Here is a 14,172-nt window from a genome sequence, read left to right as displayed (position 1 = left end):
AATAAAATTGATTTTATATATAGATCTTTGATCCTAAGCCTTGCTGAACTTGATTTTTAGATCTGGTATTTTTTCCTCCATGTGTGTGAATTCTTTAGGATTTTCAGTATACAGAATATGTTGTTTGAGAATAAAGACAGTTCTACTTTTTTATATGACAGTTTATGTGCTTTTTATTTCTTTTCCTTGCCTGATTGCTGACTAGAACCTCTAATACAAATGATAAACATAAGTAGCAAGAGCACATTTCCTTGCCTTGTTTGCAATCCTAGGGGGAGAACGTTCAATATTTCACCATTAAGTATGATGTTTTACCATTAAGCATTCAGTATTTCACCATTAAATATGTAGGTTTTTCTTAGATACTGTTTATCAGATTGAGAAATTTCCCTTCTATTCATAGTTTGTTGAGAGTATTTATCAGGAATGGGTGTGGGATTTTGTCAATGCTTTTTTGTGTGTGTCTTTTGAGATAATAATGTTGTTTTGGTCTCTTATTCTTTTAATGGGATATTTTACATTAGTTGAGTTTTGGTATTAAATCAACCTTGCATTCCTGGCGTAAATCCCACTTGGTCATGGTATTTTAATACTTTTTATGTATTACTGGAGTCAGTTTGTAAATATTTTATTGGGAATTTTTTTTTGTGTGTGAGAAAGATCAGCCCTATGCTCACATCTGCCAATCCTCCTCTTTTTTTTGCTGAGGAAGACTGGCCCTGGGCTAACATCCATGCCCATCTTCTTCCACTTTATATGGGCCACCGCCACAGCATGGTTTGCCAAGCGGTGCGTTGGTGCACGCCCGGGATCCAAACCCGCAAACCCCGGGCTTCCGCAGTGGAGCACGCACACTCAACCGCTTGCGACACCAGGCCGGCCCCTTTATTGGGAATTTTTGAATCCATATTTATGAGGGGTATCCATCTGTGGTTTTCTTTTCTTGTGATGTCTTTGTCTGGCTTTGGTATCAGGGAAAATTTGCCTCATAAAATGAGTTGGGAATTATTCCCTCTTCCTCCATTTTCTGGAAGAGTTTGTGAAGGATTGGTATCATTTATTCCTTAAATATTTGATAGAATTCATCAGTTAATCCATCCGGGTCTAGGCTTTCTTTGTGGAATTATTTTTAATGATTAATGAATTAATATGTGGTTTTTTTTTTTTTTGGTGAAGAAGATTGGCCCTGAGCTAACACCTGTTGCCAATCTTCCTCTTTTTGCTTGAGGAAGATTGTTGCTGAGCTAACATCTATGCCAATCTTCCTCTATTTTGTATGTGGGATGGTGCCACCACATCGTTTAATGAGCAGTATGTATGTCTGAGCCCAGGATTGGAACCGGCTAACCTCGGGTTGCCGAAGTGGAGCGTGCGAACTTAACCACTACACCACTGGGCTGGCCCCACAAATTAATATTTTTAATTCAATGTGTTTTGTTGTTATAGGCCTATTCAGATTTTCTATTTCTTTTTGAGTGGGTTTTAGTAATTTGTGTCTTCTTGAAATTTTTTCATTTCATCTGAGTTGTCTAAATTATTGGCATGAAGTTGTTCTTAATAGTCCCTGATCCTTTTAATTACTATGAGGTCCTTAGTGGTGTTACCTATTTTATTCCTAATTTTGGTAATCTGTGACTTCTCTCTTTTTTTCTTGGTCAGTCTAGCTAACAGTATGTCAATTTTGTTGATGTTTTCAAAGAACCAACTTACTTTCATTGATTTTCTCTATTTTTTTATATCACTGATTTTACACTCTAAGTTTTATTATTTCATTCCTTCTTCTTGCTTTGGGTTTAGTTTTCTCTTCTTTTTCTACTGTCTTAAGATAGAAGCTTAGATTATTGATTTGAGATCTTTCTTCTTCTTCTTCTGTTTTTTTTTTTTGGTAAGTAAGATTAGCCCTGTGCTAACATCTGTTGCCAATCCTCCTCTTTTTGCTGAGGAAGATTGGCCCTGGGCTAACATCCGTGCCTGTCTTCCTCTACTTTATATGTGAGATGCCTGCCATAGCATGGCTTGATAAGCAGGATCCGAATCTGCATACCCCGGGCTGCCGAAGTGGAGCATGTGAACTTAACCACTATGCCACCAGTCCAGCCCTGAGATCTTTCTGCTTTTTTAATATAGGGGTGTAAGGCTGTAAATTTCCCTTTAAGCATTGCTTTTTTTTTTTTTTCCCCCCTAAACAACAAAAGTTTATTTTCTCACTGTTCTGGAAGCTGTAAGTCCAAGATCAAGATATCAGCAGATCTGGTTTCTTCTGAGGCCTCTCTTCTTGACTTGCAGGTGGCCACTTTCTCACTATGTCCTCACATGGCCTTCCTTCTGAGTGTGCATCCTTAGGGTCTCTTTGTGTGTCCAAATTTCCTTTTTTTAAGACTTTTTTTTAGAGCAATTTTATATTCACAGCAAAATTGAGAGGAAAGTACAGATATTTTCCATATATTCCTTGGCTCCACACATGCATAACCTTTCCTGCTATTAACATCCCCCTCTAGAGTGTTACATTTGTGATAATTGATGAACCTACATTAATACATCATAATCACCCAAAGTCCATAGTTTACCTTATGGTTCACTTTTGGTGTGCACATACTAAGGGTTTGGATAAATGTGTAATGACATGTATCCATCATTATGGTATCATACGGAGTATTTTCACTGCCCTAAAAATCCTCTGTGCTTCACCTATTTATCTTTCCCTCCTCTCCCCAACCCCTGGCAACCACTGATCTTTTCACTGTCACCATAGTTTTGCCTTTTCCAGAATGTCATATAGTTGGAATCATATAGTATGTAGCCTTTTCAGATTGGCTTCTTTCACTTAGTAATATGCATTTAATTTTCCTCTATGTCTTTTCATAGCTTGACAGCTCATTCCTTCTTAGTACTGAATAATATTCCGTTGTCTAGATGTACCACAGAGGTACCTTTGGGTAAATAGCAAGGAGCACAAGTGCTAGACTGTGTGGTCAGAGTATGTTTTGGTTTGTAAGAAACCACCAAAGTCTTCCAAAGAGATCATATCATTTTGCATTCCCACCAGCAGCGAATGAGAGTTCCTGTTGCTCCACATCCTAGCTAATATTTGGTGTTGTCAGTGTTCCAAATTTTGGCCATGCTAACAGGTATGTAGTGGTATTTCATTGTTGTTTTAATTTGCATTTCCCCGATGACATATGATATGGAGCATCTTTTCATATATGTATTTACCATCTGTATATCTTCTGTATATCTTCTTTGGTGAGGTGTCTGTTAAGGTCTTTGGCCCATTTTTTAATCCGGTTGTTTGTTTTCTTATTGTTGAGTTTTAAGAGTTCTTTGTATATTTTGGATAACAGTTCTTTATCGGATGTGTCTTTTGCAAGTATTTTCTCCCAGTCTGTGGCTTGTCTTCTCATTCTCTTGACAGTTTTTTTTGCAGAGCAGAAGTTTTTAATTTTAATGCAGTCCAGCTTATTAATTATTTCTTTCGTGGAATATGCCCTTGGTGTTATCCCATACCTTTTTATATATTATATTTTCATTTTCATTCCATTAAAAATATTTTCTGATTCCCCTTGTGATTTCTTCTTTGACTCATGGATTATTTGTTTAATTTCCAAATATTTGTAGATTTCTCAAATTTCTTTCTGTTATTGAATTCTAGTTTAATTCTGTTGTGGTCAGGGCACATACATTATATGATTTAATCCTTTTAAATATATGAGATTTGTTTTATGATCCAGCATATGGTCTACCCTGTATGATATTCCATATGCATTAGAAAAGAATGTGTATCCTGCTGTTGTTGAGTAGAGTGTTTGTAGATATCAATCAGGTCAAGTTAGCTGATAGTGTTACTCAGGTTTTCTATATCCTTGCTGATTTTCTGTCTAGTTGTTCTATCCATTATTAAGAATATGGTATTGAAGTCTTCTTTTATTACTGTTGAATTTTCTATTTTTCTCTTCAATTTTGTAAATTTTGCTTCATGTATTTTGCTGTTCTGTTGTGGGTATGTATATATTTGTAACTGTTATATCTTCCTGATAAATTGACCATATTATCATTATAAAATGCCCCACATTGTCTCTAGTAACATTTTTGTTTTAAAATCTATTTTGTCTGATATCAGTGTAGTCATTCCAGTTGTCTTATGGTTACTATTTGCATGGTATATCTTTTTTCATCCTTTTACTTGCAACTTCTTTGACTTTAAAGTATGTCTCTTTAGTTTGGATCTTATTTTTTTATTCAGCCTGACAATTTCTGCTTTTAATTGGAGTGTTTAATCTATTTACATTTAAAGTAATTGTTGATATGGTTGAATTTACATCTGCCATCTTGCTATTTTCCATTTATTTCATTTTTTTCTTCCTCTGTTTCTCCTTTACTGCTATTTTATGCAAAAGTGATATTGCCTAAGGCACCATTTTAATTTCTTTGTTTTTGTTTTTAGTTATTTCTTAGTGGTTTCTTCTTATACTACATCTTAACTCATTACAATCTACTTTAGAGTAATACTAACTGAATTCCCGTTAAATACAGAAACTTTGACCCAACAGAGCTCAATTTCCCCCCGCTTTGTGCCATTATTATTCTAAATATTGCATCTGTATAAGTCTAACAATACAGTTTTATAGTTTTTGTTTTATGCAACTGTTATTTAAATTAGTTAAGAAAAAAGTGATGAATATTTTCAACTGTCTTTTATATTTACCTATGTAATTACCCTAATTGGTGTTTATTTCTTTGTGTAGTTTTGAGTCACCATCTGGTGTCATTTCCTTTCAACCTAAAAGACTTCCTTTCTTACTTCTTATAAGGCAGATTTTCTCACAACAAATTCTGTCCTTTGTTTTTCTGGGAAGGTCTAAATTTTATTTTGAAGGATATATAGAATGCATATAGAATTCTTGGTTGACATTTTTTTTTCTTTCAGTATTTTGAATATGTCATCCCACTGTCTTCTGGCCTCCATTATTTCTAGTAAAAATTCAGCTGTTGATTTCATTGTGTTCCCCTGTATATGAAGAGTCATTTCAGTTCCAAAATTTACATTTGATCATTTTTTATAATTTCTATCTCTTTATTTATATTTGATTAGTCAATAAAATCATACTTTCATTTACTTTTTTATTGTTCCCTTTAGTTCTTTGTACATAATTATAATAGCAGTTTTGAAGTCCTTGTCTGCTAAATCTAACATTTGGGCGCCCTAAGAGACAATTTCTGTTGACTGCTTTTTTTCTTGTTTATGGGTCACACTTTCCTATTTCTTTGCATGTCATAATTTTTGTTGTTGTTGAAAACTATACATTTTAGATAATATGTTGGAGCAACTCTGGATTTTGAATCCTTGATCCCAGAGGTTGTTTCTGTTGTTTCTTTTTTGTTTATTTGTTTGTTAGTGACTTACATGGGCTAATTTTGTAGAATCTGTCTCCTTTGCATCATATAGCTGCTGATATTTCTTAAATTCTTGATTTTTTAGTCATTTTTTATTTTTAAGTCCAGTTTCCTAGGGGTTGCCCCTGAGTCAACATAGCTTAATGGTGAGACAATGATTGATCAGAACTTGTGCTTTGTGGGAGCTGGCCCTGTGGCTTAGCGGTTAAGTGCACGTGCTCTGCTACTGGCAGCCTGGGTTCGGATCCCAGGCGTGCACCGATGCACTGCTCGTCTGGCCATGCTGAGGCAGCTACAACAACTAGTAGGATGTGCAACTACAACATACAACTATCTACTAGGGCTTTGGGGAGAAAAAGGAGGAGGATTGGCAAGAGATGTTAGCTCAGGGCCGGTCTTCCTCAGCAAAAAGAGGAGGATTGGCATGGATGTTAGCTCAGGGCTGATCTTCCTCACAAAAAAAAGAAGTTGTGCTTTGAGCCTGTAAGGCTTCTACCCTTTGCCAGTGGATCTGTGTATGAGTTGAGGAACAAATTTAGGCAGTTTACAAATCTGACTGGCTTTTACTGTTTGACATGCCTTCTCAAGTCTCCTTTACGAGTGTACTAGGTTTCACATTCATCTGGGAATGGCTGGACAACTAAGCCCTATCCAGTCTCACCTGAGCATGCACAGCCTTGCAGACTACAAGGAGTATGTGTGAGCTTATCAAGGCCCACGGTGGCTGTCTCATTCCCTAGATCTCCCTTGTTAAATTTCTTGCAAGTCTGCTGGTCTATTTCTTGTCCCTACCAGTATCAAAACCTCAAGCTAGCCAGAGATGTTGGCCTTCCCTGTGGCATGTGCTTCATTCCAAATCAAGTTAGCCCCCTCCAGCAGGGGAGCTGCTAGTTTTTAGGACTTCTTTGCCCTTTTATTTAATTAATTAATTAATCAATTTATTTTTTAATTTTTTGTTTATTGCAGTAACATTGGTTTATAACATTGTATAAATTTCAGATGTACATCATTATACTTCTATTTCTGCATAGATTACATCATGTTCACCACCCAAATACTAATTACAACCCATCACCACACACATCTGTCAAATTATCCCTTTCGCCCTCCTCCCTCCCCCTTCCACTCTGGTAACCACCAATCCAATCTCTGTCTCTATGTGTTTGTTTGTTGTTGTTATTATCTACTACTTAATGAGGGAAATCATACGTTATTTGACCTTCTCCCTCTGACTTATTTTACTTTGCATAATACCCTCAATGTCCATCCATGTTGTCACAAATGGCTGGATTTCATCGTTTCTTATGGCTGAGTAGTATTCCGTTGTGTATATATACCACATCTTCTTTATCCATTTGACCCTTGATGGGCACTTAGGTTGCTTCCAAGTCTTGGCTGTTGTGAATAACGCTGAAATGAACACAGGGGTGCGTGTATCTTTACGCATTGGTGTTTTCAAGTTCTTTGGATAAATACCCAGCAGTGGAATACCTGGATCATATGGTAGTTCTATCCTTAATTTCTTGAGGAATCTCCATACCGCCTTCCATAGTGGCTGCACCAGTTTGCACTCCCACCAGCAGTGTATGAGAGTTCCCTTCTCTCCACATCCTCTCCAACACCTGTTGTTTCCTGTCTTGTTAATTATAGCCATTCTGATGGGTGTGAGGTGATACCTCATTGTAGTTTTGATTTGCATTTCCCTGATAGTTAATGATTTTGAACATCTTTTCATGTGTCTGTTGGCCATCTGTATTTCTTCTTTGGAGAAATGTCTGTTCAGGTCTTTTGCCCACTTTTTAATTTGGTTGTTAGTTTTTTTGTTGTTGAGATGCCTGAGTTCTTTATATATTTTGGAGATTAACCCCTTATCAGGTGTATGGTTTGCAAATATCTTCTCCCAATTGTTAGTTTGTCTTTTCGTTTTGTTGATGGTATCCTTGGCTGTGCAGAAGCTTTTTAGTTTGATGTAGTCCCATTTGTTTATTTTTTCTATTATTTCTCTTGCCCGGTCTGACATGGTGCTTGAAAATATGTTGCTAAGACCGATGTCGAAGAGTGTGCTGGCTATGTTTTCTTCTAGAAGTTTCATAATTTCAGGTCTTACATTCAAATCTTAAATCCATTGTGAGTTAATTTTTGTGTATGGTGTAAGGTAAGGGTCTACTTTCATTTTTTTGCGTGTAGCTATCCAGTTTTCCCAACACCATTTGTTGAAGAGACTTTCTTTTCTCCATTGTATGTTCTTGGCTCCTTTGTCGAAGATTAGCTGTCCATAGATGTGTGGGTTTATTTCTGGGCTTTCAATTCTATTCCATTGATCTGTGTGTCTGTTTTTGTGCCAGTAACATGCTGTTTCGGTTACTATAGCTTTGCAGTATATTTTGAAATCAGGGAGTGTGATACCTCCAGCTTTGTTCTTTTTTTCTCAGGATTCCTTTAGCTATTCCAGGTCTTTTGTTGTTCCATATAAATTTTAGGGTTCTTTGTTCTATTTTTGTGAAAAATGTTGTTGGAACTTTGATAGGGATTGCACTGAATCTAGAGATTGCTTTAGGAAGTATGGACATCTTAACTATGTTAATTCTTCCAATCCAAGAGCATGGAATATCTTTCCATTTCTTTGTGTCATCTTCAATTTCTTTCAGCAATGTTTTATAGTTTTTGGTGTACAGATCTTTCACCTCTTTGGTTAAGTTTATTCTTAGGTATTTTATTCTTTATGTTGCAATTGTAAATGGGATTGTATTCTTAATTTCTCTTTCTGCTACTTCGTTGTTAGTGTATAGAAATGCAACTGATTTTTGTATGTTGATTTTGTATCCTGCAACTTTACTGTATTTGTTTATTACTTCTGAAAGTTTTTTGGTGGATTCTTTAGGGTTTTCTATATATAAAATCATGTGATCTGCAAATAGTGAGAGTTTCACTTCTTCCTTTCCAATTTGGATCCCTTTTATTTCTTTCTCTTGCCTGATTGCTCTGGCTAGGACTTCCAGTACTATGTTAAATAGGAGTGGTGAGAGTGGGCATCTTTGTCTGGTTCCTGTTCTTGGAGGGATAGCGTTCAGTTTTTCACTATTGAGGATGATATTAGCTGTGGGTTTCTCATATATGGTCTTATTATGTTGAGGTACTTTCCTTCTATACCCATTTTATTCAGAGTTTTTATCATAAACGGATGCTGTATTTTGTCAAATGCTTTCTCTGCATCTATTGAGATGATCATGTGGTTTTTATTTTTCATTTTATTAATGAATGAATTAATTAATGATTGATTTGCGAATGTTGAACCATCCCTGCATACCTGGAATAAATCCCACTTGATCATGGTGTATAATCTTTTTAATGTATTGTTGTACGTGATTTGCTAGTATTTTGTTGAGGATTTTTGTATCAATGTTCATCAGTGATATTGGCCTGTAATTTTCTTTTTTTCTGTTGTCCTTGTCTGGTTTTGGTATCAGGGTAATGTTGGCTTCATAGAATGAGTTAGGGAGCTTCCCCCTCTCCTCAATTTTTTGGAAGAGTTTGAGAAGGATAGGTATTAATTCTTCTTTGAATGTTTGGTAGAATTCACCAGGGAAGCTGTCTGGTCCTGGACTTTTATTTTTGGGGAGGTTTGTGATTACTGTTTCCATCTCCTTACTGGTGATTGGTCTTTTCAAATTGTCTATTTCTTCTTGATTCAGTTTTGGAAGGTTGTATGATTCTAAGAATTTATCCATTTCTTCCAGATTGTCGAATTGGTTGTCATATAGCTTTTCATAGTATTCTCTTATAATCTTTTGTATTTCTGAGGTGTCTGTTGTAATTTCTCTTCTTTCATTTCTGATTTTACTTATTTGTGCCTTCTCTCTTTTTGTGTTCGTGAGTCTAGCTAAAAGTTTGTCAATTTTGTTGATCTTTTCAAAGAACCAGCTCGTGGTTTTATTGATTTTTTCTATTGTTTTTTTAGTTGCTATTTCATTTATTTCTGCTCTGATTTTTATTATTTCCCTTCTCCTACTGATTTTGGGCTTTGTTTGTTCTTCTTTTTCCAGTTCCTTTAGGTGCAATGTTAGATTGTTTATTTGAGATTTTTCTTGTTTGTTGAGATAGGCCTGTATTGCTATAAACTTCCCTCTTAGAATCGCTTTTGCTGTATCCCATAAAATGTGGCATGTAATTTTCATTAGTCTCCAGGTATTTTTTGATTTCTCCTTTGATTACTTCGTTGACCCAATCGTTGTTCAGTAGCATTTTGTTTAATCTCCACGGATTTGTGGCTTTTCTGATCTTCTTCCTATAGTTGATTTCTAGTTGCATACCATTGTGGTCAGAAAAGATGCTTGGTATTATTTCAATCTTCTTAAATTTATGGAGACTTGTTTTGTGGCCTAATATGTGATCAATCCTGGAGAATGTTCCATGTGCATTTGAAAAGAACGTGTATTCTTCGGTTTTTGGATGGAATGCTCTGTATATATCTACTAGGTCCATCTGTTCTAGTGTGTCATTTAAGGCCAGTGTTTCCTTATTGATCTTCTGTTTGGATGATCTATCCGTTGGTGTAAGTGTAGTGTTAAAGTCCCCTACTATTATTGTGTTACTGTCTATTTCTGTTTTTATGTCTGTTAATAATTGCTTTATATATTTAGGTGCTCCTACATTGGGTGCATAGATATTTACAAGTGTTATATCCTCTTGTTGGATTGTTCCCTTGATCATTATGTAATGCCCTTCTTTGTCTCTTTTTACAGTTTTTGTTTTAAAGTCTATTTTATCTCATATGAGTATTGCTACCCCAGCTTTCTTTTCATCGCCACTTGCGTGGAGTATCTTTTTCCACCCCTCACTTTCAGTTTGTGAGTGTGTTTAGGTCTGAAGTGTGTCTCTTGTATGCAGCATATATATGGGTCTTGTTTTTTTATCCAGTCAACCACCCTATGCCTTTTAATTGGAGCATTTAGTCCATTGATGTTTAATGTAGCTATTGATAAGTATGTACTTACTGCCATTTTCAACTTTTTTTTTTCTCAGTGTTTTAGTAGTCCTTCTCTGTTCCTTTCTTCTTCTACACAGAATTGATGGTCTCTTTAGTTTGACCTCTATCTGAAAGCTCTACTCTTTAACTTCCTTCCTCCCACATTTTGTTTTGATATCATATCTAACCTCTTTTTTGTGCATTTGTATCCATTACCCTCTTATCATGGAAATAGATAATTTTTCCTACTTGTGGGCTTCTCTTTTCCCCTTAAATCAGTCCCTTTAACATTTCTTGTAGCACTGGTTTCTTGGTGACAAACTCCTTTAATTTTTGCTTGTCTGGGAAATTTTTGATCTCTCCTTCCATTTTGAATGATAACCTTGCTGGGTAGAGTATTCTTGGCTGTAAGTTTTTTCCTTTTAGCACTTTAAATATACCATGCCACTCTCTTCTAGCCTGTAAGGTTTCTGCTGAAGTCAGCTGATAGCCTTATGGTGTTTCCTTTGTATGTAACTTGTCTTTCTCTTGCGGCTTTTAGGATTCTCTCTTTATCTTTAATTCTGGACATTTTGATTATGATGTGTCTTGATGTGGGCCTCTTTGGGTTTATCTTGTTTGAGGCTTTCTGTGCTCCCTGTACCTGGATGTCTGTTTCCTTCCTTAGATTAGGGAAGTTTTCATCTATTATTTCTTGAAATTGATCCTCTGCCCCCTTGTCTCGCTCTTCTCATTCCGGGACACCTATAACATGGATGTTAGTGCACTTGATGTTGTCCCAGATGTCCCTTAGACTGTCCTCACTCTTTTTAATTCTTTTCTCTTTTACCTGTTCAGCTTGGATTCTCTTCTAGTCTTTTGTCCAGCTCACAGATCTGTTCTCCTTTATCCTCTACTCTGCTTTTGAGTCCCTCTAGTGAAATTTTCATTTCAAGCATTGTATTCTTCATTTCTGATTGGTTCTTTTTTATATCTTGCATTTCTTTGTTAACATTCTCACTGAGTTCATCTATTCTTCTCCCCAGCTCAGTGAGCATCCTTTAACACTCTTAGTTTGAACTCCCTGTTGTGTAGGTTGCTCATTTCTGTTTCACTTAGTTCCTTTTCTGGGGTTTTGTCCTGTTCCGTTACTTGGAATGTATTCCTTTGCCTCTTCATTTTGCCTCTTTCCCTGTGCTTCGGTCTATGTCTTAGGTAGGTCAGCTACGTCTCCTGCTCTGGGATAGGTGACCTTATATAAGTGATGCCTTAGGAGGCCTGCAGTGTGCTTCCCTCAGTTCTCAGTGTTTCAGGGGTGACCCCTATGTGGGCTACATGTGTGCTTCTGTTGTAGCCTGTTTCCTCTCCCTGTAGGTGCCCAGGGAGGCTGAGTTATGCTCCTGGCCAGCTGTTGTAATGCTCAGCTGCTTGTAGTTGTTGTGGGCCCTTCAGTCTCTTTATCAGGTGTGGGGAGTCCCAGCACAGTTGGCTACAAGTTCTAATACCACATTTGTGTTGCAGTATTTCTTTTAAGTGAGTAGGCCCCCAGCGTGGCAGGTTGTTAGGCTCAGGGCCTTACAATTGCTATAAGCCTCCAGCCTTTAGGTCTCTTGTCAGCTCTCTGAGGATTGCAGCTGGATGCAGCTGGCCTCAGGCACTGGAGCACCCAATTGTTTCAGGCTTTGGAAGGTGGGGCAAACCCCCTATGTGGGTCTTTGAGAAGCACAAGTCTTCTGCAGCTAACAAGCCCTGCTGCCCACTGGTCCACACACATAGTCAACACAGTCTTGCCCCATGTGTACGCCCCAACCTCCTGAAGTGGACTCAGTCTCTCCATGGTGGGAGCCCTACACACTCCACCACTGCCCCACACTCTCCACCCACCTCTTGTGCACACCCTGCCCCACTGAAGTGGGCTTAGTTGCCAGGCTGCAGAGAATCCAGTCACCAATCTATGCAGGCCCACACGTTGCCTGAGGGCTTGTTGTTGGGTGGGGCCAGTCTCGAGGGTGGGCTGCCTGCCCTTACTGAGCTGGATTAAATCGGTGCTCTAGTGAGTGGGGCAGGCCTGGGCTAGCAGGCCCCAGGGAGAACTCCAATGGCGTCTGTGTCAGAATGCCCACAGCAGGCTACAGCAATGGCTGCTGCCAATGTCCCAGTCCCTGGAGAGGTCTCACCTCTCACTGCAATGCACTCAGAGCCTATCAGGTGAGTCTCCTTTCCCCAAAACACTGTGCACCTTTCTTTATGGTTATTTTAGGTTGCTTTCTGAACCGGGTGACTTTGTGTGTGGGCCTTTTAAGAGCCGGTTTTAATTTCTTTGTGAACCAGCTTTTCTGGGGGGTACTCCCCAATGTTTTATTAGCAGGCAAAGTCAGATATTATGCCACTCGTCTCCATTGTGCTGGGTCCACAAAATGCCCACAGCGAGAGCCCTCCTCGGCTCAGGGCCCCACTCCTCCAGGGAGGCCTGTGTACCTTTGGGCTGCTCCCGGGCGGATGTGAAGCTGGCGGCTTGTGAAGATGATGTTGTTTTCTCTCCAGAAGGGAATTTCTGCCTCTTCCACCTCGATTAGGATTGTGCTTTGTTGCAGGACTTCCTCTTATCCTGTTTTCAGTTCTCTCTCGGGTAATTTTTCCACAAGTAGTTGTAAATTGGCTGTGTCCATGACAGGAGGTGAGTTCAGAGTCTGCTTATGCCGCCATCTTTACTTGGGCTCTTTCTCCTTGCCCTTTTAGAACTACCAAGTTAATATAAACTGGAGGAGGAAGTTTTGCTCTAAATTATTTCACTCAGCCACTTTGTTATTATTGAACATTAAAGTTTTTCTAACTTTTTGGTACAATGAATGTCTTTATGCAGCTTTCTTTTCTTACGATTTGTATTAGTTTCCCAGGCCTGTCATAACAAATTACCATAAGCTTGGTGCTGTAAAACAACAGAAATTTATTTCCTTACAGTTTAGGAGACCATAAATCCAAAATCAAAGCATCGCTTGGGTTGATTCCTTCTAGAGGCTCTGAGGGAGAATCTATTCCATGCCTCTCTCCTAGCTTCTGGTAGCTGCCAGCAATCCTTGGCATAGCAGCATCCCTCCAATCTTTGCCTCCATCGTCATATGGTCTTCTTCCCTGTATGTCTGCGTACCTGAATCTCCCTCTCCTTTCTCTTATAAAAACACCAGTCCTTGGATTTAGGGAACACTCTAATCCCATATGACCTCATCTTAACAAATTACATCTTCAAAGACCCTATTTCCAAATAAGACCAAATTCTGAAGTTCCAGGTAGACATGAATTTGGGGGGACACTATTCATCCCAGTACACCATTCATTACAAAGCATCACCTGAAAGTCAGTAAGGTCTCTCTGTTGTGGAATAGGTGATCTTTTGTGAAGATTAGTTTGAAAATGAGTTGAATTGTAAGATGGCATTGACTTTTTTGTTGGGGTAGTTCCTCCAGTTAAGCTAGCTCACATCCTCTTTTTGCTTGTTTTATTCACATTGTTGAGAAAAGGGCAGAGAGGTCTGTGGACAGGAAAGGGTTGGCAGAGCCTCACCCTTCTCAACTCTGACTTGCACGTCTGCTTTTAATCTAGAGCCAAATAACTATCGGACCATGCATGGCCGGGCAGTAAATGGCAGCCAGTTGGGAAAGGATTACATCCAGCTGAAGAGCCTGTTGCAGCCCATCCGGATTTACTCCAGAGCCAGCTTATATGGCCCTAACATTGGGCGGCCCAGGAAGAATGTCATCGCCCTTCTAGATGGGTAGGTCAGATTATTTAGCAGTTCTTATAACATTGTTCATTAAATGTAATGAATTAATGTATTT

The 14,172-nt window shown here is 38.2% G+C and overlaps 1 protein-coding gene across 2 annotated transcripts in view; it reads left to right on the top strand.

The window, feature by feature from the left end:
- HPSE2 (heparanase 2 (inactive)) overlaps positions 1-14,172 on the top strand; it is a 698,714-nt gene that overhangs the window by 456,945 nt on the left and 227,597 nt on the right. For both annotated transcript variants that reach the window (XM_058543725.1, XM_058543726.1), the window contains one exon: positions 13,937-14,108. In XM_058543725.1, the coding sequence (XP_058399708.1) occupies positions 13,937-14,108 (172 nt within the window). The remainder of the gene's footprint in view (positions 1-13,936; positions 14,109-14,172) is intronic.

This window comes from Diceros bicornis, chromosome 6 (assembly GCF_020826845.1).
Source record: "Diceros bicornis minor isolate mBicDic1 chromosome 6, mDicBic1.mat.cur, whole genome shotgun sequence".
In the NCBI taxonomy this organism is placed as follows: domain Eukaryota; kingdom Metazoa; phylum Chordata; class Mammalia; order Perissodactyla; family Rhinocerotidae; genus Diceros; species Diceros bicornis.
Note: the sequence above shows the minus strand (reverse complement) of the source record. Positions and strands in the feature narration are given on the sequence as shown.